At 48.2% G+C, this 26359-nt stretch overlaps 1 protein-coding gene across 1 annotated transcript in view; it reads right to left on the reverse strand.

Annotated features, from left to right (window-relative positions):
- Positions 1 to 12196, reverse strand: part of ZNF281 (zinc finger protein 281) — a 68747-nt gene extending 56551 nt beyond the window's left edge. Inside the window, exons 1-2 of the mRNA XM_065871970.1 lie at positions 12153 to 12196; positions 11614 to 11950 (exon numbers count right to left, since the gene is read on the reverse strand). Of these exons, the coding sequence (XP_065728042.1) occupies positions 11614 to 11950; positions 12153 to 12196 (381 nt within the window). The remainder of the gene's footprint in view (positions 1 to 11613; positions 11951 to 12152) is intronic.
- Between the last annotated feature and the right edge of the window lie 14163 nt (positions 12197 to 26359).

Below are 26359 nucleotides of genomic sequence, written 5' to 3' on the forward strand. Positions count from 1 at the left end.
TGAACCCGTGCCCCCTGCAGTGGGAGCGCGGAGTCCCAACCACCGGACTGCCAGGGAAGTCCCAACATAAAACATTTATAAGATAGTTTGTGACCCAACCAACCATGTTCTCATTCAATAATATTTATTAAAACATTTTATTTGGCTAATCATTTCAGGGTCAAGATTGGGAAATGTTTGTTTTTCAAGCTGAGTCAAGGATTTAAATGCTGCTAATGGTACCATAAAGATGTTATATGGTGTTAATATAACCTGAGTATGAAAAACAGAATGAATTCGCTATTTATGAACCATTAAGTTTTACCTCAGCCCCAGAATAAATTTTATGTCCTTACAGAGCTATTAACACACCCTCTCTGTTTTTGCATCCTCCTACTTCCATCTTCCTTCCCTAAGATATATTCACAAGCCCCATTTATAGATGCGAGAAGATAAATCAGACCTTTTTTTCTTCTGGAGATTTGTACTGAACATGCTTCTTTCACTTTACGTTTTCTTTATGGTTATCACCTTAGTGGTTCTGAATGAGCCAGGAACCACTCCACGTATTAATAAGATGTGGGTCAGATAAGCAAATTCACCGTAGTAGAAATGTTAGCTCCTCTGCTAAACTAAAACATTAAAAGAGAGCTTTCTTTCTGTTATTGAAAAGCAAAAGAATCTCAGATTTCTCCAACTATATACACTATTTAACTCAGTGATTCTGGGACTATCATATAGGGAAAATCCAAGTTATTAAAATGTTTGTACATACAAAAATATCTTCCACTAAAACATTGGAAGCAACTTCAAAATATAAGCTATGGGGTAACTCTGGACCACCTACTGGATGGAATATTATACAGCCATCAAAAATCTTGTCTCTGAATAATATTTAAGACCATAGCAAATGCTATGCTTACGATATAATGCTAAGGGGGAAAAAAGTAGGATATAAAGTTGAATTGGTGCCTGAAGAGTACTGTGTCAAAGTAAAACAAAGTCCTAACGTTTGAATTAATCTTGCTTATAGTATGCACCCCACACACACCCTTCTCACGGTATTTGGAAATAGTCTGGATTGATCATGGTGTTTACATGTTACTGTTCTTAGGGGGATTCTTTCATTATTATTATATATAAATGCACCTGTCCCCAAATGAAAGGGAGAAAGTCACTGTGATACAGAGGGTGACAGGGCAGAGTGACGTCACAAGACATCCTACTTAATCGTTTTGAAGTTGGTAAATTCCCAGTCACATTTGTTGCCCATTTGGTCTTCCTTTCCCATCTCCGCTCTCTGCTGCTCTCTTCCTCTCTCCTGAGTTTTTCGTTTCTTCTGCAAAGAAACCACAGTTCCGGGTGATTTTCCACTTACGTTCTCTTCTCCAAGGTTGCTCTCAGGTTCACCCTATACCCGTCGGACAGAAGTTCCCCTCGGCCCCCGAGGGCACACGGGTGGAGTGAGGGCTGCGGGGGGAGGGACCAGGCATTTCTCAGATTTTTCTTCAGCAGGAGAAGATGCATTGCACTGTTTTAGCTCAGTGAACATAGAGGCAACAGAGACCTCGTGGGCTTCTTGTGAGACTTCAGGGAAATAATGCAGTGAGGCACTCAGTAGAAGCCTGGTTGCCTAGTAAATATTTGGCAGGAATTAGCCAGCATCTTCTGCATAAGCGCTGGTGTCATTAGCTGCTGGGTGTTTTGTTTGTTTGCTTTTAGCAGCAAGGTCAAAAGGGAAATCACAGGCTCACCCCCAAATACTAGAATTTCCCACTGATTTTTTTTTTTTTTTTTTTTGTCTGCATTGGGTCTTCGTTGCCACACGCGGGCTTTCTCTGGTTGTGGCGAGCAGGGGCTACTCTTCATTGCGGTGCACGGGCTTTGCTTGTTGCGGAGCACGGGTTCTGGGCGCGCGGGTTTCAGTAGTTGTGGCACACGGGCTCAGGAGTTGTGGCTCATGGGCTCTAGAGGGCGGGCTCAGTAGTTGTGGCACACAGGCTTAGTTGCTCCACGGCGTGTGGGATCTTCCCGGACCAGGGCTTGAACCTGTGTCCCCTGCATTGGCAGGCGGATTCTTAACCACTGCGCCACCAGGGAAGTCCCTCCACTGATTCTTTACGTCATCAATTTATTTTCTCTTTAAAGCTCAAACCACTTTAACAATGTAATCCTGTGCTTCTAACAACCAAGCTGATGAGCAGGTTTTCACAACTAGAGTTCCTAAAGTTGAATTCTTTTTTGGAAGTCCTCGTAAAATGGGTATGCAAAGGAGATGGGTAAAATCAGAACAAAAGGTCCGTTATTATCAAATTTAGTAAGACCCAGGGGTAGGTTTACTCACGGCTTCAGTGGCCAGAAATCTGGATAATATCTGTCTCCCCCCCCTCCATCCCCTCCCCAAAAGAGGACCAACAGGTGTGTCAGAGAAGCCGTGCACCCTGATCCCATTTCTGAGGCTACAGTAACTGCACCTGATCACTCTGGGGTGATTCCTCGCCCAGGATCTGTTTTCCATCTTGCAATAGATCCACACAGGAGACCAGGGCCAGGTTTGGCCACAGAGAGAATTCCCTGTGAGACGCCTACCCCCGGGAGAGGACACTCGAGGTTCAAAGCCAGTGCAGGGTCTGGCAAAGGGAGCTCACTTCTATCAAGGCTGAGCTGCATAAGTCACACCAGGATGGTGTCAACCCCGGGCAACAGAGGCCAGGTGGAACCCAAATGTCTTTGCTGTCTCAGCAGGCAACTAGACAGTAGAAATGGTAAGCAAATTCAACACGTCCCCCTGGCCAGTTAGAAACCTCCTAAGCGCTTTTCATCTACCCTTGAATTTGGACGTCCCCTTTTATATGGCCAGCCTGGAACACGTGTAAAGTAGAAGCCGCCGAATCGTGTAAAGGCTTTTATGAGCATCCTTACAATTGTGGTCTCCTTCCAACCCCATCCCCAGCCCGCTTCCTGGGATGTGGGCTCCCCGCCTGCTACCCTGTGAAGGTCAAACCTTTTCCGCTTGTGATTTTCGTGCCAAATCATAACCACGATTCAGAACACTCAAGTCCTGCTTCACTCGAAAAGTCACGTGGCTTCCTTTAAAAGCGTATTCGGGGATAGATCCTGTGGGAGAAGCAAGAAAGGAATCTTCTCGCACAGGTGATACCAGGAGTTCCTTCGGAGAGAACATGGCGAGTTTGTGTGTGACCCTTGGTTCCTTTGACCAGACAGGGTGGGGGGACACAGGCACCCCGAAGAAGCAACAATGGGCTCTGTCTTCTCACATGGGGCTCCGGGAACAGGGCGGGGACAAGACCGGTTCCCCCCAGAGGTGCAGACAAAGAAGAGCTCCCTCCCGGAGAAGCCGATGACAAGTGGCTGCGGAAAGCATTGCTGTGATCCGTCAGAAAGGCAGGCCAGTTATTAGCTTAGCCCTGAACCCCCTCCTTAATGCGGGACCGGTGGCGATGGTTAACAGAGCCTGGCCGCAGTGACAGGCCTGGGACCTGTGTGAGGAAATCCAATTGAAACGCAGCGAAGAGGAACAAAAGCGAGAAACAGATGTTCCAGCTCCCGGAATGCACACGCTTCACATGAATATGTGTGTGTTGGGGGGCAGGGGGGGGGACACTGGTTTCTAAATATAGTGATTTCCCCTCTTCCCCCATATAGATATTGTCAAGTGCAGTTATAGCCATCCACACTCATTTTGTCAGATTTTCAGCAATTTCTTTAAAATAAGAAGATGTCAACATCATAATGGCTATTAAGGGAATTCAGGGTATTTGATTTATCTACCGAGTTCTACTGAGCTATTGCAGCTAAATCATACACCGTGAAACTCCAGTCTCATAGCAATTGAAAATTATCTTTAAAAAAACTGCCCAAGTGAAATTTAAGCAGTTCACGTCGTTACTAGATTATAATATCACCACATTGGTAAAATATCAAGAGAGTTCTGTTTGGATTAGTCCTTTTGTAGCCACATCCGGTTACTAACTAGGGGAGTTTATGTTGATAGTGGTGTGATTCCAGTGCAAACTGGGGCTAGCTCTGGCATCCAAGCTTGACAAAATCAGATAATTAGATTTGAAAGAGAGTTGAGTTTTCTGAACCACGGCGGTATGTCATGTACATTAGGAAGTGTTCTCCTTTATGTCAACACAATTCTGTTTTTCTCTAATGGCCTTTGTAAGAGGAGAGAGACCATCTCACTGGGCAGATTTTTCTTAAAAAAAAAAAAAAATCAATACTCTCAATAGATTTTAAGTAGATCTAATGTAGTACAGCAGTACACTCCTAAGAAGATAAACATATGTAAAAGATTTTTTTAAGTGAATTAACGCATGCCACGCTGAGACCGGATCTTACCCCAAGTCCGTGGTGTTGTTCTGTACATCTAAAGCAAAGAACAGCTGCAGAGTATTTTCTCTGGTACCACGTCATTTTTTATTGGTAGGTTTTAATCTGATACATTTTTGGGGTCACCGAATTCTTATTTGCCTTAGAATGACCGATTATATAACACCCTGTAAAGGAGAAAAGAGCTTGAGCTGTCATGCTGTGCTGAAATCTATCGAAGGTATTTATGAAGAGGGTGATCTCGAGCAATGAAAGCTTTTAAAATACAGGAACAGCAGCAAAAATAAATGAATCAGGAATCCATCACTAATTCATAGGAATCACTTACGAGGAAGGGAAAACGGTTCAGTAAATTATGGATTTACAAATGAACTTGATTCTAGGACCTTGTAAAATACTTTAATTGGAATATAGATCCATTTTTCCTAAAAACAATTTTCACTTCAACTTCAGAGAGACGACATGAAACCAAACCCCCTCTATGAAAATTCCGGGGAACTCTCTTCTGGTCACATAAGGAATCTACGGTGACGATTCATAGGATTCATCTGCTCACCACAAACTCAGGGGTGGGACCCAGCTAGCATTTCTCAAACTCATTCCCGTGAATTCTAAATTGTCAACACCTGAGGTTCGTGATCCCTGTCTTCTCGCTGTCATCAACAGTTAGGGCGGTTTAGCAAGAGATAAATCATCCTCACAGACACATGCGCTGTGCTATTGTCTTCTTCAAACAAAGGACAAAGCTTGTTTCTACATAAATTTTAAACATTGTTATAAGAGAACAGACTTTTTTTTTCTTTTGTGCTCAGGTGAAATGAGTCTGTGACATATTTCTTCATTCGGGACATTTCTTTTAAGCTCTTAGGGTAATGATGAAGACTCTCTATGCCTGATGGATCACTCTCGTCTCAGAATATGCACCGAGTTCTGAGGACCACGTAGTAAGGAAAAGCAACCGTCCTTTTGATGGTTAGATAACCAGCGCCTGGATCTGAAACATCCTGCCCTCAGGTGAGGAAGATCCTTCTTGCTACTAAATAAACAGTGGTAAAGCGGGGAGGCGGACCTGCAACAGGGACATTACAAGTTCGTCTTGCAATAACTGCATCCGGACAGAAATGTCTTTTCATGAAAAACATTTTATTAAAGAAAATACAGGCTCCTTTCTGTCACCCATCCGAATCTTAGATTGTTTCCTTCCTGAAAACACTCTTTATGAGATTCAAGAAGCCTGCTCCGCGTTTCAGAACGCAGGGCGGTTCGCGCTCAAGTTGGAGATATTTTATATTCTGTGCTTTCAATACACACGAGGTCCACATTAAATACAGTATCAGCGTGATAGCGAGACGTATTAGGTACTTCATTAGAGCCTTTGAAAATGAAAGAAGGCCAAGAGTTCAGCAACAAATATAACGATGTACTTAGAGGTAGTTTTACGATTTTAACACAGACTGTCCTGAGCCTAGGAACCATTGAGTCCGTGGGAAATGGTGGCAGCCATCAGCCAAGCGTCATCCAATTATGTTGCGGTGGGAAGTATATTGCAGTCTAAGAAAATTACCCAAAATAGCAAAGGCAAATTCACCTATGAGTCGATAAATGGCTTTTCCCTTACCAGCCCTTCACTCGGCTTCTCCACCGCCGCCCCCCCGCCCACACACACACTTTCTGTGGTTCTGTTTATCGTTGGCTCCATGGAGCGGTGGTGTGTGCCCGCCTCGGCCCCCGCCCCGGCCCCCGCGGAGGCACCGACCACGCAGACTCAGCCATGCGCGCGGCACAGGTCCCGCCATTTCAAATCTTTGATTTCAATGTCCGTATTCTTGCCAGCCATCGTGGGAAGGGCTTTTGCCGCCTAACCTTCACCATCGCTCTGGGCGCTGCCTAAGCCTGTGTCGCAGGCTCCGCGGGTTTTTGGGTTTCCGGTCAACTGCTTCTGCAGGGCCGCGAGCTGTGTACCCAGCGCCGCGCTCGCGGGGCCGAGGCTGGCCTGGAATCCGAGGCCCTTGCACACCCCATGCCCCGCCCCACCCAGCCTTCCTTCTCGGACCTCAAGGAGGTGTCCTGGGGGAGGGAAGCAGTTATGAAGTTTTAATCGATTTTAATAGATTTTTTGAAATAGATTTCTTCCGTGGACACAAAATCCACACCCAGTGATACCTCGTGGGGCAGTTTTCAGCCGAAAGTGGCAAGTCCGGGGCGCAAACCTGCCTCAAGTAGCCCGCGTCTCCCGGGTTTTCTTCCTTCTGTTGTTTCTCTCTCAAGCTCTGGTTTCCTTACATAAAAGGCAAACGCAAAACTGTTGCCTTATATTCTGCAAGGGCTCAACGGCGACGCTCGCCTGTTCAGCCAACAGGTGAGACTGATCGAGCCCCCAGCAGTGCCAGGAGCCGTGCCAAGGTGCTGGGAGGTGGAGGGGTGCAGTGACCAACCAGCCCCGGCCACCAGCTCAGCCAGAAGCATCCACTGACCACCAGTCAACCGCCACGGGAGCTCAGACTGGGGGCACCCCGGCTCACCCAGACTGGGGTTCTCCTGGAGGGGGTGCCGCCCCAACAGATCTGAAGGGTGGGTGGGGATCGGCCGTGGAATCGTACTGTAAGTCCTTTGTGTTCACCACTTCATTTCATGCCCCTAATACTCCTGAGAGGTGAGCAGGGCAGGCATTGATTTCTCTTTAAAACAAACAAATAAACAAAAAAACAAGGTAAGAATAAGCTTAAGGGCGGCCAGTGTGAAGCCGGGCTGGAACCGGGATGCTGGTGAGCTCCCAGCAGCGAGCTTCCCACAAGACCAAAAGAGCCAAGTCGGGGGGGACCCACCCCCTCCCCACACCCCTCGCGTTACCCTGCCTGGGTCTCCTTGACGGTGTCCCAGTCGGTGCAAGGGAGCTGTGACTTATGGCTGAGACGGTCCCGCCAGGCCACAGAGAAGGCCACCCTGCACGTGAGGGGCTGACATAGGACCTCAGTGCCTGCAAGACCCCCCGAGGGGGCAGACTCTGGTCCCCCAGGACCCTGCAGGGGCCATCTCTGTAGGCTCCACAGCCTTTCACTCCCTCCTCCCTACTACTCTTGGCGTTCTCCCCCCTGAGTGTTTGTGCAAGAAGGCCCCCTCTCCTTCCCCATCCACTCCACAAACACAGACACACACACACGCACACACACGCACACACGCACACGCACACTGCTGCCCTTCACCCTTCTCCCCATCTCTTGTGGTGACTCCGAGTCCCCCACGGTCACCCTCCTGGTCAGGAGTGACCCTGGCGTTTCTAGCAGCCAGTGCCAAGAGTCTGCAATGTGCTCCTTTCAGGCCCCCCCCCTTTTTTTCCAGCTTGTGGGATCTCAGTTCCCCAACCAGGGATTGAACACAGGCCACGGCAGCAAAAGCCCAGAATCCTAGCCACTAAGCCACCAGGGAACTCCCCTAGGGGGACGTGCCTATCTTGTGTTTTTTCTTTGGGGTTTTTCAACCAGCCTGACACTTTCGTTTCCCATGTATGTCGTAGTGAAATACTCTTTCTATACAAATCTTTCTATATTATGACCTATGTCTCTCTCTGCTTCTTTACAGTTTTCTTCCTTTTCCAAAATTTCTAGGATGAAGATGTATGGCTTTCATAAACATAAGCAAAAGTTTAAAAATGTCAAGGTATTCCCACACAGGAAGATAAAAAATACTGACTTTTCTCTGAGTGGTGGAACTATGGGTAACTTTTTCTTTAGTCCATATATTTTCAAATTATCTAGAATTAGATATAAATAGACCTCATATAAAATATGAAAATATCTAATTTAAAGATACAAAAATGGGAGACGAAGCCTGTGTTATGTCCAAACATGTCTGTCTGCGTGACACCCGGTTTACTTCGTGCCGTGTAGACCTGCCATGAAGCATGTTCCCGTGTGGAGAGGAAAGAGACACACAGACAGAGAGAAATTACAGTCGAGTTGTGGGCTCACACCATTAGCAGACAGAGATTGGAGCTGCCCATGTGCGATTAGAACTTTCCACGCGATCTCCACTTTTCATCTTCTTGTAAAAGCCTGGGAATTTACTGCCGAGCCTGTGTCCTGCAGAGAAAATTACTTCGAGAGGACCTGCTTGCACAAGCGTAAAATCCCTGCCGCCCTCTGCGCGACGAGGCAACCAGTGCAGACTCGGATGTGCTGATCTAGCTCTTTTGAGTTACCTGTTCCGGAGAACTCGGGGCACAGACCTCCCAGCGCGTCACTTTCTTTATATTTTTGTCCCTTCCCAGCCTTGAGTGTCTTACTGAGGACCTCCTCCACGTAGCTGGCCTTACTGGCTGCGGTGGGGAAGTACCAATGGCCGGCCCAGGGTCCTGGCGTGAGAGAGGCGTGTCATCTCATGAGGGATGCAGAAAAACACCCACTGATCATCTGGGGAGAGGCTGGGCCAAGCAGAGGGAATGGCAGGGGCACAGCCCAGGGGAAGAAAGAAGCCGAGGCTCCAGGGCTGGAGGGAGAAGAGTAGGGTGAGGACGGGTGAGGCCCTGGAGAGCTTGAGGGGCTGGAGTTTAATTCTGAGTCTGATGAGAAGTCATTTGGAAGCTTTGAGGATGGGAGTGATGGCATATTTTTTTGTTTGGGGTTTTGTTTTTTTGTTGTTGTTGTTGTTTAGTGATCTCTCTAGCTGTGAGGAGAGCAGGTTGTGAAAGGCTAAGAGCAGAAGCAAGTAGACAGCTTCTGAGGCCAGGCTAGAGATGATGCAGACCTGGGTCAGGGTGGCCCCAGGAAGGCCCCTGAGGCTCGTGGAGACCGAGGTGCAGAGCTCAGAGCACCTGGTTCTTATGAGGCACTTTGAAGGTGCCCAGGAATCTGCATGAAGGATTGTGGGAAGAGCATCTCTCCCAAACTGGAGGCAGGGAACTCACTCTGGGCTCCAGATTCTCTGAGAGGCCATGCTGCTTTCAGACGTACCTGGTCCAGCCCTACCTGGTACCCTCCCCTTCCACTCAGAGATTCTCATGGGTCCCAACAGACGTGCTCCATGACCCCAAAATAGAACAACCTCTGGCCAAGAGAGACACTAGCAGGTAAAGTAATACAGCAGTCAAAATCCCTTATTCTCTAGCACCCGCTAAAAGGAGCAATAATTGGGGCTCAGAAGCAGTTCTGAAAAGCTCTACAGTGCATCCAAAGATCACCACAGTGGTTTGTCTTGAGAATGTAGGTTGAAATATAAAAACTGTGGCTCTACATTGGTGGTTCCCAACCCTGGCTGCATAAAGTCCCTGTAGAGCTTTTAAAATACACCTGTACCCAGGCTCCAGCCCAGACCGGGTCCATCAGGGTCCTGGCATGAGGCCCTGGCATCGGTGGTATTTAAAAGCTTCCAGGTGATTCTCGCGTGTGGCCGGGAGGAGAAGCTCAGCCAGAGGTGAGGTAAGTCACTCTGCTACATGTCCTTCCCGCCAGGATGTGAGTCATCCCACGAGAAGGCTGCAGCTCATGACACGATCGATGTTCAGCCTTCCATGGGGAGCCCAGACACACACGCCCCTCTTAATTAAGCACTTGTGAGAATTACTCAGAAAACTTAAAATACAAATATATTCATCAAGTTTAGGCTTAGGAGTGGGCAGCCTCCAAAAGGCAGGTCAACCCTCTCTTCCCCCTGCCTTAGCGCCCTGTCTTCTTTCTTCCTTCCTCTTCCTGTACTTTTCTCCTTGCCCTGGTCACCCGCTCCACTCTCCTCCACGGGCCTCCTGGACACTCGCCCCACGCGGCTGGGTGGCCAGCCACCCCGGAACCTTCAGGCTGCAGAGCTGAGCTCCGAGGAGAAGGTCTGGATGAAACGTAGAACTTGCTGGAAGGCCGTAGCATTGGTACCATGTCTTGCTTTGCTACAGACATGTGTGCTTCACTACAATGAAAAACAGTCTGGCAATTCTGTAAAGGTTTAACATGGTGCCACCATAGGGTCCATTGATTCCACTTCTAAATATATACCTAAGAGAAAGAAAAACATATATTTGCACAGAAACTTGGACACCAATGTGCACAGCAGACAGCAGCAATATTCGTAATCCAAATGTCCATCAACCGACGAATGGATAAACAAAATGCGGTATAACCGTATGGTAGGATAGGATTCATCCCTGTAAAGGAGTGAAGTACGGATGCATGCTGCAACTTGGATGAGCCTTGAAGACATCTGCAAAGCGAAAGAAATCAGTCACGAAAGCCCACATGTTGCAGAATCCCATGCACATGACATGTCCAGAATAGGAAAATCTGGAGACAGAAAGGAGATTAGCGATTGCCAGAGGCAGGGAGGAGTGGAAAGTGACTGCCTGCGGGTACGGTGCCTCCGGGGTGAACAGTGTGCTCTGAATCTGACCGTGGTAATCGTTGCACAACTCTGCAAATACACTAAAAACCACTGAATTGTACAGTTTAAAGCAGTGAATTATGTGTGTGTGAATTATATCTAAATAAAGCTATCAAAAATAAAATAGGGCTTCCCTGGTGGCGCAGTGGTTGAGAGTCCGCCTGCCGATGCAGGGGACACGGGTTCGTGCCCCGGTCCGGGAAGATCCCACATGCCGCAGAGCGGCTGGGCCCGTGAGCCATGGCCGCTGAGCCTGCGCGTCCGGAGCCTGTGCTCCGCAACGGGAGAGGCCACAACAGTGAGAGGCCTGTGTACCACGAAAAAGAAAAAAAAGATGGGGTTTAAAGAGGAAAGCCCACAGCTTTGTAAGCTCTCTCCCACTAAATGTCCCCACACTCACCCCCCCAGCCCTCCAGATGCTTTTCAAGTTCGCTCCCCAGTGTCAGGTTTCCTCAAATTTCTTCAGAAGCTTCTGATCTCCTTCAGTTCACCCACCTACAGGTCCTCCTAGAACTGAGGGTCCCCCCCACCAGCAGCGTCGAAAAGGATTCTTTTTGGCCAGGCCCCCTCCCAGAGCCCTTCTGAGAGATTTGAGGAACGAGCACCTCCTCTGAGCACCTCGCAAGGTCGTGTCGTGAAGAAGAGTCAGGTCAGACGGTCACCACCTCCGGGGCGCCCACCAGGAGGTCACCACCGGGTCTCCTTCCAGAGATGGTGGGTGAGGCCTTCCCCCCCAGGGGCCCATCACCACAAGCCTCAATGAAGGCCGGTCTGACAAAGCTGACCCCCTCGTGCTCAGTCTGGGGATCTGGAAATGCCCCTTTATTCAAAAAATGTTTACTAGACAGTGTTCCCGGCGTTGCTCCAGGAACTGGGACCACGTAAGATGTGAGTGGCAGGACGAACAGAGCCTACCTGCTCAGGTGAGCCAGACCCCAGACGCAGCATCCGCGATGCCCGGGCTACAGGGTCCCCCAGGCTGCCGTGTAGGGAGGGGTCCCGCCGGGTGCACGCTGGGGCTGCGGCTTCTGGAAGCACAGAGCGGGTCCGAGGAGGTGCTTTGCCCAAGACGGGAGCGGGGAACCGCAGGGCAAAGGTCGGGCGGGTGGAGGGGCCCGGCCCAGAGGTGGGGGAGGGGCAGGAGGGACGGCGGGGGCGGGCGGGCGCAGGTGGCGCTAGCACCCGGGGAACAGGAGGGCTGTGGGGTGAGGGCTGAGGGGTCGGGGGCGCCGCCATGCGGTCCCTCCGGCTCCTGTAGGGAGGGAGGGTCCCCGAAGCCCCCGCACCGGCTGAGGACCTGGGTCGGGGCTCCTAGCCTCTGGGGGAAGGTTGCTGCGGAGGGCTCGCTCGGCCCCCCTACACACACTTCCCACCCAGCCCACCCCCCCACCCCGCACCTCCATCCTTTCTTTCTATCCCTGACCACCCCCTGCTGGAGGTAACTGGCTACTCACCAAGCGGACAAGGAACCTGCCCGCCGCAGGCTGGACGCTGGCATCGGACCAGTTCTGCAGCTTTCCCCTTCTTTGCTTCCTGGACCATCTTTGGGGCACCTCATCGATCCCGTTATCCCCGGGGGCTGAGCACACGGCAGTGCGGGTGGGCGGTGAGTGCGGGGCTGTCGGGGGGCGCCTGTCACAGGCGAGGAAGCCATCAACCTGCTAAAGTTGAGGACACTTTCGTGGCACGTTCCCTACTTTGGCCACAGAGTCCTGGCCCAAGGGAGGTCCGATCAAACCCAGAAAGTTATAGCACAGGGTCCCCTCCCAATATGACAGCAGCAGAGTGAGTGTGTTTCCAAATTTACATCCCTAGGGATCAGTGGTTGTTAAAATTAACGTGAATGTATTCTTTCATTGCAGAAATTCAGGAAGCAGTGTTCTTTATTTTAAAACGATTCGTTCACACTAGTGCATGAATTAGTGATCTAGTAAACCTACTCTGTAGACATAATTCTCTGGAGTTGTCACACACTTTCTTTATAAAGTTATCAAGTGCAAACCAGGGTGAAATGATATATTCAGAAAAGGACAGAAACATGTTTCTAATACAGCGTCTCTGTACCTATTACATACATGCTCATCTTTAAGCACACATGTGCCTCTAGGAAATAGAAATGCATTTTTCTTGCAAATTCCTGGTATGTTTAAAGTTCAAAGTTGATTGACACATGCTTTCACTTAATGAAGGTAATTACAAAGAATAACAACTCCAAACAGATCTGTTCAGTGTAACAATCTCGTCCTGCCATGTAGATTACATTGAGACCCGTCAGATAGGCGGTTTTGCCACCAATCACGCCGACGCATGTTTGTAAGACGAGAAACAGATTAATAAGCATCAACGCTTTCCTCTAAACACTTGCCGAAAAGAATCAAAGCTGCTGGCTCTGAAGGAAATGATACAGCGGTAGGCGTTTCTCTATCTAGCCTCCAAAAAATAACCCTGCAGGCCTCTCAGGAAGGACAGAAGGGCACATAGACCTCTTGTGATGGTTGCTGTCTGCCGGACACGCAAGCCACACAGACCCACTTTTACTAGTGCCATTTTGCCTAATATAGCGGGCATGTTTCACTGCTTTCACTAAAAATCTCTACTGGACCGTTTGGTTAAGTAACAGCCCAAACAGAAGGTTTATTTCTGCTCCAAATGGTTGGTACTTGTTGAGTATCTAATATCTGGTAAAGACCCATCTAGCTAAAAATCAGGGGATATCGGGGATGATTGATCAGATATACAGACGTAGATCATTACCCAAGCCTTTGGGAAACACAAATACATATGGGAAAGGTCTGTGATTACAATTACACCGCCAGGCGAGCGTAGTTCTAACTTCAAACACCAGGATTAAAAAAGAGGGTTCCACTGCATTTAGTTTTATCCTGCAAACATGCCAGGTAAATGAATATCGCGCCTAACATAGCAAAGAGCGGATTTTCCACTTGACTTTTCACTGCCACGTATAAATAGCATGTGAAATGAAAATGGATGGGCAGAGTATTGAAACAATCACATTGTATACAACATGAACTTTGTTACTATATCATAATTGTGGGGCCTTTTATTCCAAACTGGTTAAGATTTAGGGTCATGTTTTGTATAGCAAAGGGGGCATAGAATTGTAGCCAGTCAGCTGTCTGGTCTCAGCCTGGTCGTGAGTGTACCGTGACTGTGTTTGCTTTTCTGTGACACGGGGCATTACGGGGCCCCGCTGACGTGCCAGATGATGGCAAAATAAATAAATAGCACACGTTTAAGACCAAAGCCCCTCAGTCATGTTGCTTTCAGGAATCTGCATTTTACATTTAAAAATAAAGGGAAGCTTCTTAGTGTGTATTTAGAAGTCAGAAAAGGTCTATTTAAAAATTAACTTTCTCCCATGGGAAATACATTTCTGTGATCCCATGTTAATGAGAGTGGGTTTATGGGTCTTGCAACGTCTCTCAGTAAAAGACACCCGCTGGTTCTGTGTGGAGGAGCCTCAGGGCTGCATGGAGGTTGGATGTGTCTTCAGGAATGTCCTGTTTCAGCAGCATGAAACTCAACTGGCAAGAATTTCTTCCAAAAAAAAAATTTTTTTTTGTTTTGTCCACGTGACATGTGGAATTTTAGTTCCCCTGTCAGGGATCGAACCCGTGCCCCTTGCCGTCGAAGCCCGGAGCCCTAACCATTGGACCTCCAGGGAATTCCCTCTTCCAAAATGTTTTGCGCATATCCTGAAACTGCTCTAAGAAAGATTAAGAGCTCTAACTGTCTCTAAATGCTCCATGTACTGTTCCCACTGTTTACCTGGAGACTCCTTATTAAGACATATTTAGATGCGATCGTAACAAACAATGTGAAATCATCTCGTTCTGTTTCTGACTTCAGAGGTACAACTCACTGTCTCTGAATGAACCCATCTGCATGGCTGGCTGCAGCCCTGAAACTGCCCTGACTAGACAGTCGTCTGGGTGCAAAAAAACCAGCTTTCATATTTCGGAATCATAACGACCTAGTTACATTTGGTATATAACGTCATTTCTGCCGCCTAGCAAGTGAAAAGGTAAGGTCTTGGGTCTCCTCCTTACATTAACAGGACAGTGGGAACCGACCTCTTTTGAGAAAAGGACCAAAAAATAACCCAACGATGCCTGAAAAACCCTTCTGACCTCACCTTTCACCTTCCAGCAGCTTTTAGTGTCTTACTGATGGCCCCGAACAGAGAGATTATTAGCTAGTAATTTGTCATTAAAACCTAACAAATACCGTATTTCAACAAATCCAAGATGCCATGGTAAGACACCTCGCCGTTCTGTGCACCACTAAGAAAGAACAAAATCTGACAGTTAAGTTCGGTTGTGCCCCAACTGTCTGAAGCATCCTGAATCCACAGATGTGAAAATGTTAAGACACGTGCGTCTTAGAACCAATAAAATGCGATATCTCTGAACTTACCGTGCAAAAACGAGTCTTCTGTCTTAATCGGAAGTGGCATGATCGCACGTGTGCACACCCCACTTGCCCACTGTTTTTTATCAAGCCCTGGCATCCTTGCCTCGTGAACGTGTTTGTCTTCTGCCTTTCCCATCCTTCAGTAAGACCCTCGGGACTTCTCACCCATCAGTGTCACAGCTGTGTCACAGCTGTCCATGGAAACTGCCTTCTAATCGGTCCCCAGGCCTCCACACCCTGACCCCTCTGTGTGTAACCGAGCCATGGGGGTACATCACAGTGACCTTTACCCAGGCCACCCCCTCCAGGGTCAGCCCTTCGGGAGTCACTCCTTCTCCTTGGCCACCCCCATCCTTTTCAGACTACGGTGAGAGGACCGCCATGGTGTGTGGCAAGCTCCTCAAAACAGCTGGATGTACAACGGGCTATTACTCAGCCTTAAAAAAGAGTGAAATCATGCCATTTATAGCGACGTGGATGGACCTAGAGATTGACATACTAAGTGAAGTAAGTCAGACAAGGATAAACATCATATGATATTACTCATATGTGGCATCTTAAAAAAAGATACAAATGAACTTATTCCCAAAACAGAAAGAGACTCACAGACATAGAACGCAAATTTATGGTTACCAAAGAGGAAGGGGGTGGGAGGGGGGATAAATTAGGAGATTGGGATTGACATGTATATATTACTGTATATAAAATAGATAAACAACAAGGATCTACTGTAGAGCACAGGGAACTCTACTCAATATTTTGTAATAGAGACTTCCCTGGTGCAGCGGTTAAGAATCCACCTGCCAATGCAGGGGACACGGGTTCAATCCCTGGTCCGGAAAGATCCCACATGCCGTGGATCAACTAAGCCCGTGCGCCATAACCATTGAGCCTGGACCCTAGAGCCCATGAGCTACAACTACTGAAGCCCATGTGCCACAACTACTGAAGCCCGCACACCTAGACCCCATGCTCCGCAACAAGAGAAGCCACTGCAATGAGAAGCCCACGCACCGCAACGAAGAGTAGCCCCCACTCGCCACCACTAGAGAAAGCCTGCATGCAGCAACGAAGACCCAACACAGCCAAAAATAAATAAATGTATACATAAGCATGGTATAAAAAAAAATTTTTTTGTAATAACCAAATGGGAAAAGAATCTGAAAAAGAATGGATATGTGTATATGTATAACAATCACTTTGCTGTACACCCAAAACTAACACAATATTATAAACCAACTACACTTCAATTAAAAAAATTGAAAAACATAAATAAAATATCATTTTAAACTAACAAAAACAACTGCTGGATGAGTAGAGCCCATTCTCCTACAGCATTAATTCCGCGCAATAGTAGGCAATCCGTGACATTTGTTGTTTTCACTAAAATAAACCTTATAGAGCATAATGATAAATTGCCTTAATTTTTACAATAAAACTGTTCCTAGAAACAGCCTCATTTCAGGTGATCAGGTGACCATCCCTCTCTGCTGTGTAAGTGGAACATTCCGGAAGCTCTAGGCCACAGGGTTAGCTCAAATTTCCCACCGCCTTTCAGTCTTCATCTCCCTCCCTCTCATCCTGAATGCAAATTCTTCTCCTGCCGAGATACCTTCTCAACGTCTCCCCCAGATATCCAGCGCAGACTGTCGCTTATAACAGTCATCGGACGTCAGTGATCCCTTTTCCTGCCATGTGCTACCCATGCGCTATCTGACCATGCCTTCAAGACCAGGTCAGCCCCACCTCCCCACTCAGAGCTGTCCTCCTGCGCTCCTGTCCTGGCTGCCTTCCCCTCATCCAAAGACATTTACTGAAGTCCTCTATCAGGGGTTGACAACGACCTCCTGGGGGCCCAAGTACCGCCTGCCGCCTGCCAGCCGCCCCAGCCTTGGGCGGTTGCAGCAGAGACCACGTGGCTGGCAAAACCTCACGCATTTACTGTCTGGCCTTTTATAGACAAAGTTTGCCAACACCTAGTCTAGCTCCTTATTATACTTTCTGACACAAGGTTCCATTATCTTATTATATGCTATCTTAATATATGTATTATTATATATATGCTTGTATAAATACATATATATAAAGTTAGTTCGCGTTTCCTTTTTCTCGTCTCCCACAGCTCCTTGCGGTCAGGGACCATCTTACTCACCCAGCCTCCTCTGGAATGCCGAGGACTGTTCTACCTTTGAGGAATGTGCCCCCTGGCTTCGTCTGACACATTAACAAATGACACATTGTCGAAGCACGACTTCAGTGAAGGTTGAAACAAACATGCTCTCCTGCTGACGGTGTGACCGGCTGGTACACGAGATGTCCGTCCATCCATAGCTCAATCATCGGTTGCTTACTTGGCATCGTCACCGTACTGGGGCAGCGAGAGGAGAGTCACAGAAGAAAAACATAAGCCCTCCCCGCACCTAAATTCGACCTTCTCCTTGAGACAAGATGAACACGTGTGTAAGAGGGGTCAGTAGGAAACACACTCGGGTGAACCCGTTGTGAGATGCCCAGCGTTACAGGGAAAGGAGAAATTGTCGCAGCCGGAGGGCGAGAATGACAGCTGCTCCATAAACATAGTGTGTGGCTCCATGAAAGGGAACGAGGCTGGTGTGTAAGGACTGTGTAAAGAGACCTGCCCACAGGAACTACAGTCAGTGCACTGCTTGGCACGGGGAGCTAACACCTCGGGGTGGGGGAGGGCTGTACAGGGTGCGTATAGGAGGGAAAAGTCCCCTCGTCCTCAATTACGTTGTATGTCTGTGTTGATTTGAGTATCTTTGACTTCCCTTTCTTGTGGAACCAGGTAGAATTTGCAGTAGCCTGAAACAAGTGTATTCATTAAAGATGCAATGAATGTTTATCGGGTGCCTCTGCCAGTCTCTAGGGAGACAGAGGTGACTGAGACCGGGCCCTGAGGCCTCATTCTTTCAAGATCATTACTGACCACGGGACGGCTCGGAAGGAAATGAACTGGGGACCTGGGGCAGGGTGAGCAGCGCTGGGCGCTGGGCAGGGCAAGGTCAAGGAGAGCCCCTGCTGGCCTGGGCTGGACCGAGGGTGGAAGGGAGCGGAGAGCCGGGCAGAGGCTGCAGCGTGTTTGCAGAAAGCAGGTGGTGGTCAGAGTGAGTGATGCATGGCTCAAGAGGCTGGGAGGCTGGTCTGCAGCCAGGCCACGGAGAGTCCCTACATCTTTAGAGCTTTGGCTTGGATTCCATGGGTAAGAGACACGGCAGTGTAATAGAAGCAGAACTGGAAAATCTGGAAAGAGAACGCCCAGAGACAACAGACCTGCTCCCTCTGAGGGCTGGTACATGTCATCTGTGACCCCGGCTTTGCTTTCTGACCCAAGCTGGAACCACAAAGGGTCCCCTAGTTTGCGTGGTGCCAGTTATCTGAAAGGAGGAACTGTGGGTTTCTTGGAGCGACCGACCAAGTCCTTCCACTCGATTCTACAGATATTTCCCCGGCATCTTATACTCAGGACCTTGAGGAAGATAAAGGTCGATTTTCTAGAAAACAGTGTTACAGCAAAGGAGTACTGGCCTTCACAGGCCTGTCTGGTCACTGTGGCTCAGTGGCTGAACTTTGGCCCGGTAGGGATTCAAATCGATTCCAAAGTTTCTAGAGCGGTATCTTAATTTTTAACTGCACTTAGATTGACCCCAGGCAAAATGTGAGAAAGGAGAGGTTTGTCGCTATGTCCTTGTCTCCAGTATTGTTCTTGGGTGACTGAGGGTCCCCTGGTGTGGCCTCAGAGTCCCCATTTCTGGGCTGTGTCCGCAGGGCTCTGACCTCCTCTGCCCTGAAACAACAGGGCTCATGGTCTTTGAAACCAGACAAGTCTTTCAACATGCAGCAAAGTTACTCAGCTTCTAGAAGCTTCCTCCACCCCACCTGGCAAGCTTGAATGACGTAACCAACGCAGAGGTCTCCCACGTCCCATTAGTTAAAATAGTTAGGAAATGGGAGCTTCTTAGCTAACGAGGAATGCGACACTTTTGTCTGGTTAAAAGATGCTTGTATTTCTAAAAGGCTTTTACCAATATTGAATTAGTTTAATTGTAAAGACTTCCCTAAATAGTCTGTGAAAATTGGAAGCATTTCTACGCATACTGAAAAGTAGAAGAGGAAAGGGGAAAATCTCCCCTCCCCACCCCCTTGAACCCCACTCTGCAGCGTATGAAGAAAATCTATTACTATTTATGTTATGTATTATTAAGCGCTCTGTGTTGTGGTTGACCCAATAGATTTGTGCAGGCCTGTTAGCAGCTTTCCAGACCTTTCCATGACAGAGCAGCTGTGTATTTCTGTATTAATGTGGTTCCCAGGGCACTTTTCACGCACCACGGATTCCTCCTCTCCTGTGTTAATGCTCGTTTGCTCATTTAACACACGTGTACGAAGTGCCTGTGATGTATATTTATTGGTTGTCTGTAGAAATATAATTTTTTACTCTTATGATCAATCCATACCTTTATACATGTATTCTTGTTTACTTGTGTGTGATTATCTCTGGAGAATAGATTCCCCAAAGTGGAATTTCTGGGTTTAAATGTCCGTGCCTACTAAAGTTTGAGAGATACTGACAAATTGCCCCCCAAAAAGGAGGCATCAGGTCATACTCCCGTCAGCCAGTTTCCTGATCTGATAGGTAAAAAATATTTTCTTAGTCTAATCTGTCTTCCCCGGGTCACTAGTGGAGATGAGATTTTTTTCCTGCACGTTTATGAGTCAATCCAATGAATTTTCATGTCCTTGACCCATCTTCCAGAAGTTTTAAGATACCTCTAATCTTATCGACTGCAAGTTGGTTCAGAGGCAATTAGCCTTTCAGCGTCACCCACGAAGGCTGCTGTCTGTGTCTAAGGCTGACCCAGGGCACATCATGCAGCTTCGGAGAAGTGGGGGGTTATTTTACCCACCCCAGTTTCTCTTATTAGGACACGAGTCATCTGCAGATATCCCAGAGTTCCACCCTGTCCATGTTAGTGGCTCAACAGTCTTGGAGTCGAGGAAGGAAATAGACAAAAGGTCTGGGTGCATTGGTCATTTTCTTCTCTCAGACCTTCCTCGTGGTCATAGCAGGGGGCTCATCACTCCCTAGCAATACCGTGATGATAGCGAATAGTTACCCCGGTCTCCTGGTGAGTCTTTTCTGAACATCCCATCTGAAACATCTTCACCCCCCCCCCGCCCCCGCAAGCACTCCTCCCCCCATCCTGCCTAGTTTTTCTCTACAGCACTTCCCACCCTGGGCCTCCGTTTGTATTTCCTTGTTTACTTCTGTCTGTCTCACGGCAGCATGCGCCCCAGTGAAGAGGCTGGAACCGGAATAGAACTCCACAGTCATAAGAGAGCGTCTATGTACGTTATCTCATCTAATCCCTCCAACAGCCCTGTGGCAGAGGTATTACTATTACCTCCATTTCACAGAAGAGGAAAACGAATCCAAGATAAACTAAGGGACGTGGTCAAGGTTGTGTAGCTGGTATGTAGGAGGGCCTGTGAGCTCTACCTTGCAATGCTGCTGCTTCTAAAGAGAAACAAAATTGATGCCCCTCCCCCTCCCCCCCAACGGCCCAAATGTTAGTAGAAATGTCGCCATTTCCAGCATGGTCGTGGGATGGCTCTAAAGCTAGGACTTTATTTGTTAATAGTTTTTGATTTCCATATATCTACATGCTCCATCCTGCATATTTAACTGGTTCCCAGAAATGACGATTTTGATGGTAGTCTATTTGGGAAAAGCCCCCCCCCCCACCCCCGCCGCAGTCCCGTGTTGACGATGCTTCTGGCTAAATCGTACAAAGCAGAGAGCTGTTTCATTCTTTTTTGACATACAAATTCCAGAGCAATTAGCATTTTGTGGGCATTCAACACATACGTGTCGAAAGGAATCACGTTCCCAGTGGAATCGGCTATGGCAACTGAAACCTTAATTTCAAAATAGCAGAGGGAGGTTCTCCCTTCGTAAACTGAACTTTCACAATGGAATCACCTGGGTCCCACATTCACAGGTTCTATTCAATGGGCCTGGGGTGAGACCCGGCCACTGGGATTTATAAAAACTCCCGGTGATTCAAAGGACAGCCAGGAAGGAGAAGCAGTGAATGACAGGTTCCTCCAGTGAAGAGTGTACGCCCATCAAAAGGTAACATTTAGGCAAAAATATTCACTGAGCAGAATTCTTCAAGAATCACCCAATTTGAAAGCCCCTCGGAGGAAAATTAGACCAGATCAGCTCAGAAGGGACCATGGAAGCAGCTCTCCTGAACACGAAGGAACCCTCAAGCCGTGGGGACTTGCAGAAATTACTTGTGAACGGAGAGGCATCTTTTTGTTTTTCTAGAGCAGGGATCTGCAAACGTTTTCTGCCAAGAGCCAGGCAGTGACTATTTTAGGCTTCACAGGCAGTGACCCCGCTCCCCAGGGCAGCCCCAGCGGAGCCTGGACCCACGTGGATGGGGAAGTGTGACCTGTTCCAATAAAACTCTATCTGCGGACATGAAAATGTGAATTTCACACAATTTTCACGTCACAAAATATTATCCTCTTGATTCTTTTCAACCATTTAAACACGTAAATCCATCCTCAGTGTGAGGGCCAGACAAAAACAAGCAGTGAGGCCAAATCTGGCCCACAGGCCGTGGTTTGGTAACCTCGCTCTAGAAGAACGTAGTAAGAAACAAATACAGGAACACATCAGAGCTGTTAATAAATGGATTTACAGCAAAAGACACATTTGGGTAGAACTGATTACATCCATCCCATCCTTCATTCCTGCCCCGCCCAGGATGCCCGAACTAGGATTCTTCCTCAAACTGCAGGTGAACTTGAGATGCTGGGGTTATCTCGGGTGGAGCCCGCTTGTCTTTTAGTCCCATTCTTACTAGTGAAATTATAGGCTGCAGGAGGCGTGCAGAACCTCAGGACAGGGATGGCTCTAACAAGAGCTTTCACAACTCAGTCACAGAACCTGCAGCTGCCCTACCGTGGAGGCGGCTTTTACTGCCCTTTGGGTCATAAAAAACGTCAGTTTCAGGTCCCCAAGTGAACGGTTTATAGGCATGGACTTATGCAAACACAGGCCTATTAAATACGAGCCCCAAAGATTTGGTGAAATCAGAGACGTGAGAAATGGAGGGTGATAAGTGAGTCCCACACCCAGTGGCAGGAGGGCAGTTTCCCTAAGGGGACGCGGGGTGGGGGGGGGGGCTCTGGCGACAAAGGGTCACTTTACCATGAAGTAGGGATGTGCAGGAGGGGAAGCTGCTGGCAGAAACTGAAGCGCTTGCCTTGCTTCATAAGGGAATCGCTCTCACTTATTTATCAGGGCACAGGACTTCTGCACATCCCACACGGCCCTCGGTAACAGAAACACTAAAATGTGAAATGAATTTCCTTTGGAGAATATTCCAAAATAAATAGTGAGGATCATGGAGAAGAGAGATGTGTTTATGGCGGACAAAAAAAGAGAGACTCACAGCAACATGGATGGACCTGGAGATTATCCTACTAAGTGCAGTAAACCAGCCATAGAAAGACAAATATCACGTGATATCACTGACATGTGGAATCTAAAAAAAAAATGATACAAATGAACTTATTTACAAAACAGAAACAGACTCACGGACATAGAAAACAAACTTTTGGTTGCCAAAGGGGAAAGATGGGGGGGCGGGATAAACTGAGAGTTTGGGATTAACATTTACACACTACTACATGTAAAATAGATAACCAACAAGGACCTACTGTATAGCACAGGGAGCTCTACTCAATAACCTAAATGAGAGAAGAATTTGAAAAGGAATAGATATATGTATAACTGAATCACCTTGCTATACGCCTGAAGCTAGCACAACATTGTAAATCAACTATACTGCCATATAAAATTTAAAAATAATTAGTAAAAGAATTTTGTCTTGGACTTCCCTGGTGGTGCAATGGTTAAGAATCCGCCCGCAGTGGTTGAGAGTATGCCTGCCAACGCAGGGGGCACGGGTTCGAGCCCTGGTCTGGGAAGGTCCCACATGCCCCGGAGCAACTAGGCCCGTGAGCCACAACTACTGAGCCTGCGCGTCTGGAGCCTGTGCTCCGGAACAAGAGAGGCCGCGACAGTGAGAGGACCACGCACCACGGTGAAGAGTGGCCCCCACTCGTCGCAACTAGAGAAAGCCCTCGCACAGAAACGAAGACCCAACACAACCAAAAATAAATAAATGAATTTATTAAAAAAAAAAAAAAAAGAGTCCACCTGCCAATGCAGGGGACACGGGTTCGAGCCCTGCTCCGGGAAGATCCCACATGCTGCGGAGCAACTAAGCCTGTGCGCCACAACTACTGAGCCTGCGCCCTAGAGCCTATGAGCCACAACTACTGAGCCCACACGCCACAACTACTGAAGCCGCACTCCTAGAGCCCGTGCTCCGCAACAAGAGAAGCCACTGCAATGAGAAGCCCGCACACTGCAACTAGAGAAAGCCTGCGCACAGCAACGAAGACCCAACGCGGCCAAAAATAAAATAATTAATTAATTCATTAAAAAAAAAGAATTTTGTCTTCATCCATGTTAAAAAAAGAGCAAGAACCCACTTAGAGATGGTTTCTTCTTTTCTTTGGAGAAGAAAGGAAGATAAAGAAGACAGAGGGGGTAGGGGTAAGGAGATGTGGAAGAAGAAAAACCCAAGAGGTGGCGTTTGCATGGAGGGGCCCCATGGGGACTTGCAGGGGTGGCCCTCGGGCACGGCCCAGAGCCGCTTCTGTTCCCCCAAATCCCAGCCGCCAACAGGCCCTGCCACCGCGGGCGTCGTAAACGTGTTTGACGAGCCACGTTGCTCGCTGCATCCTCATCTTCCCCAGAACAAAGACCAATGTCCAACCAGAGCAACAGCGAAATTACCAGCCTGACCCTCGCCTCTCCGATGGGCTTCGCACGCAAAAGCTCACCCGGTCCAATAAGTGGGACCCGGAGCCCATTTTTGTAGCCACATTGATGCTTTTCCCCAGGCTCACAGGGGAATTTTCCAATTACACACACAAAAATAAAACCCGCAAACCTGACAGCAGTGAGAGAGGCCCCAGAACTATTGCTGAAACACCAAAAGCTGCTTCTCATTAAAGCAGAGATTTAGTGGAAAAGTTTAAACTGAGAACTTAGGGGAGAAGGTAGATGCTGAAAGCTCTGTGGAAATCATTCTACCTGAGGAAAAGCAGAGCGGTCGGCCAAACCCCTCTGTGCTGACCTGGTCCAAGGCCCGACTTCCCAGCTGGGCGGCCGCCCTTCGGACGGCAGCCCTGGCTTGCCCACAGTCCTGATTTCAGTGATTCAAACATCCTTGATTATGCTGATTTCCTATGAGTAATAAAAAAAATGTGATGGAATATTTTTAGCATTACATGACTTCATATAAAAAAATGCACAAGTCAGGGGAGAAAGCTTTTCCTCAATCATACCACTTCATTTTTATTCAGAAAATACGCTTCCATGGGGCTTCCCTCGTGGCGCAGTGGTTGAGAGTCCGCCTGCCGATGCAGGGGACACGGGTTCGTGCCCCGGTCCCGGAGGATCCCACGTGCCGCGGAGCGGCTGGGCCCGTGAGCCATGGCCGCTGAGCCTGCGCGTCCGGAGCCTGTGCTCCGCAACGGGAGAGGCCACAACGGTGAGAGGCCTGCGTACCGCAAAAAAAAAAAAAAAAGGAAATACGCTTCCTGTCAGTTTACCCAGTCCCGCTGGACCACCTGCCGTGGACTCGGGCCCTCTGGGTGTGATGGACAAAACAGCCTCCTCAGGGAGACAACCAAACACCAGTACAAATGGGTCATTACAAACTCAGAGACTTTCCATGAAGGTCAGAGGGGACATGGCAAACTCAGTGTCATTGCAGCAGGGGAAACGTCAGGAGGCTGGCAGAGACGAGGTTGGGGTGAGAGGTGCCCTGATCACCCGGCAACCTGTTCACTGTCCCGCTGGTTCTTGGCCGCCTGGAGACCAGAAGGCCCTGGAAGGGTTAAGCGGTTGGGCCTGAGAACCGCGATGTGGAGTCTAATCCCAGGCCAGGGTCTCCACCGCATGCGGGGAAGACGTCCCCAATTTCATTGTTTCTCTTCCTTCAGGCTGTGGATGAAGACTTTTTAAAACATTAGCTGGATTCTCGGGTGAATACAGAAATTCAGTTTTATGGGGGGCTGGAGGGCGGTAGGCAGTTCATAGGGATGCGGACGTCCAGACAAAGCCCAGCGTTTAACAGGGGAATCGGATGTGACATAGAAGGCAAACAAGGGTTTGTTTGTTGTTAACCGGCTTTGGAGTCAGATAAACCCATATTCAAGGCCTGCATCTACACTAGCTGTGCGGCCTGGAACACGTTACCTTTCTTTGCCTGTTTCCTCACCTGTAAATTTACAATAAGAGTACCTTTCTTCCGTAGGTGGCTCACATGAGGAGTAAATGAAACCATAGACGCGAAGCCCTGAGGACAGCGCCTGACTACCGTGTAGTGATGTCTCATAAATGACAGCTTCTGTGATTGCATCATCATCAGGGATGTTTTCTTCTCAGGCATCATCACCTTCCCGGTCTCCTGGATTCCCACTCAATACTCAGTTCTCTGGAAAACCCACACAGATACTAAACAGCAAGAAAACATTCCCTGGCTTCCGTTCCAGGCTAAACAGTCTTAACAATCACCACAAGGATAAAAACTGCCAGACATTCCTCAGTGGCTTTCAGAGTCTCCGGATGTCTCTTTATGACTGTCTCATTCTGTTCTGTGTCTCTAGGAAAAAATGAGGCTTCCTATCAGCAGCCCTGGAGAAGACCAGCTCCCACGTGTGCATGGAAGTCAAGAACAGAGGTCAGACTCAGAGGGCCCTTGGAAAGTGGCTCAGAATCCTCCACGAGGTGCGTATATACACACACAGCATTTGTAAAATACAGCAGCTGAATTATTCCTGTTGGCCTCCAGGTATAAAGCATGGATATAAAATGTCACAGGAGAACTCTTTGAGAGCGTTTGGAGACTATTTCTTTTCACAATATTAAGAACAAAAAGATGTTGACATTTTTTACTGCTCCTTTCAGCTTTCCTTATTTTGAAGTCAGGGCTTCAAGTCCAAGACCAAGGAGCCAGTCGGGGCGGGGCGGGATGGGGGGCGGGGGGTGGGGTTGGGGCGAGTTCACATAGTCCTGTGAGATGCTGCCATCTAGTGGCCAATGTGAGCACTA

Source organism: Phocoena phocoena, chromosome 1 (assembly GCF_963924675.1).
Source record: "Phocoena phocoena chromosome 1, mPhoPho1.1, whole genome shotgun sequence".
NCBI lineage: Eukaryota > Metazoa > Chordata > Mammalia > Artiodactyla > Phocoenidae > Phocoena > Phocoena phocoena.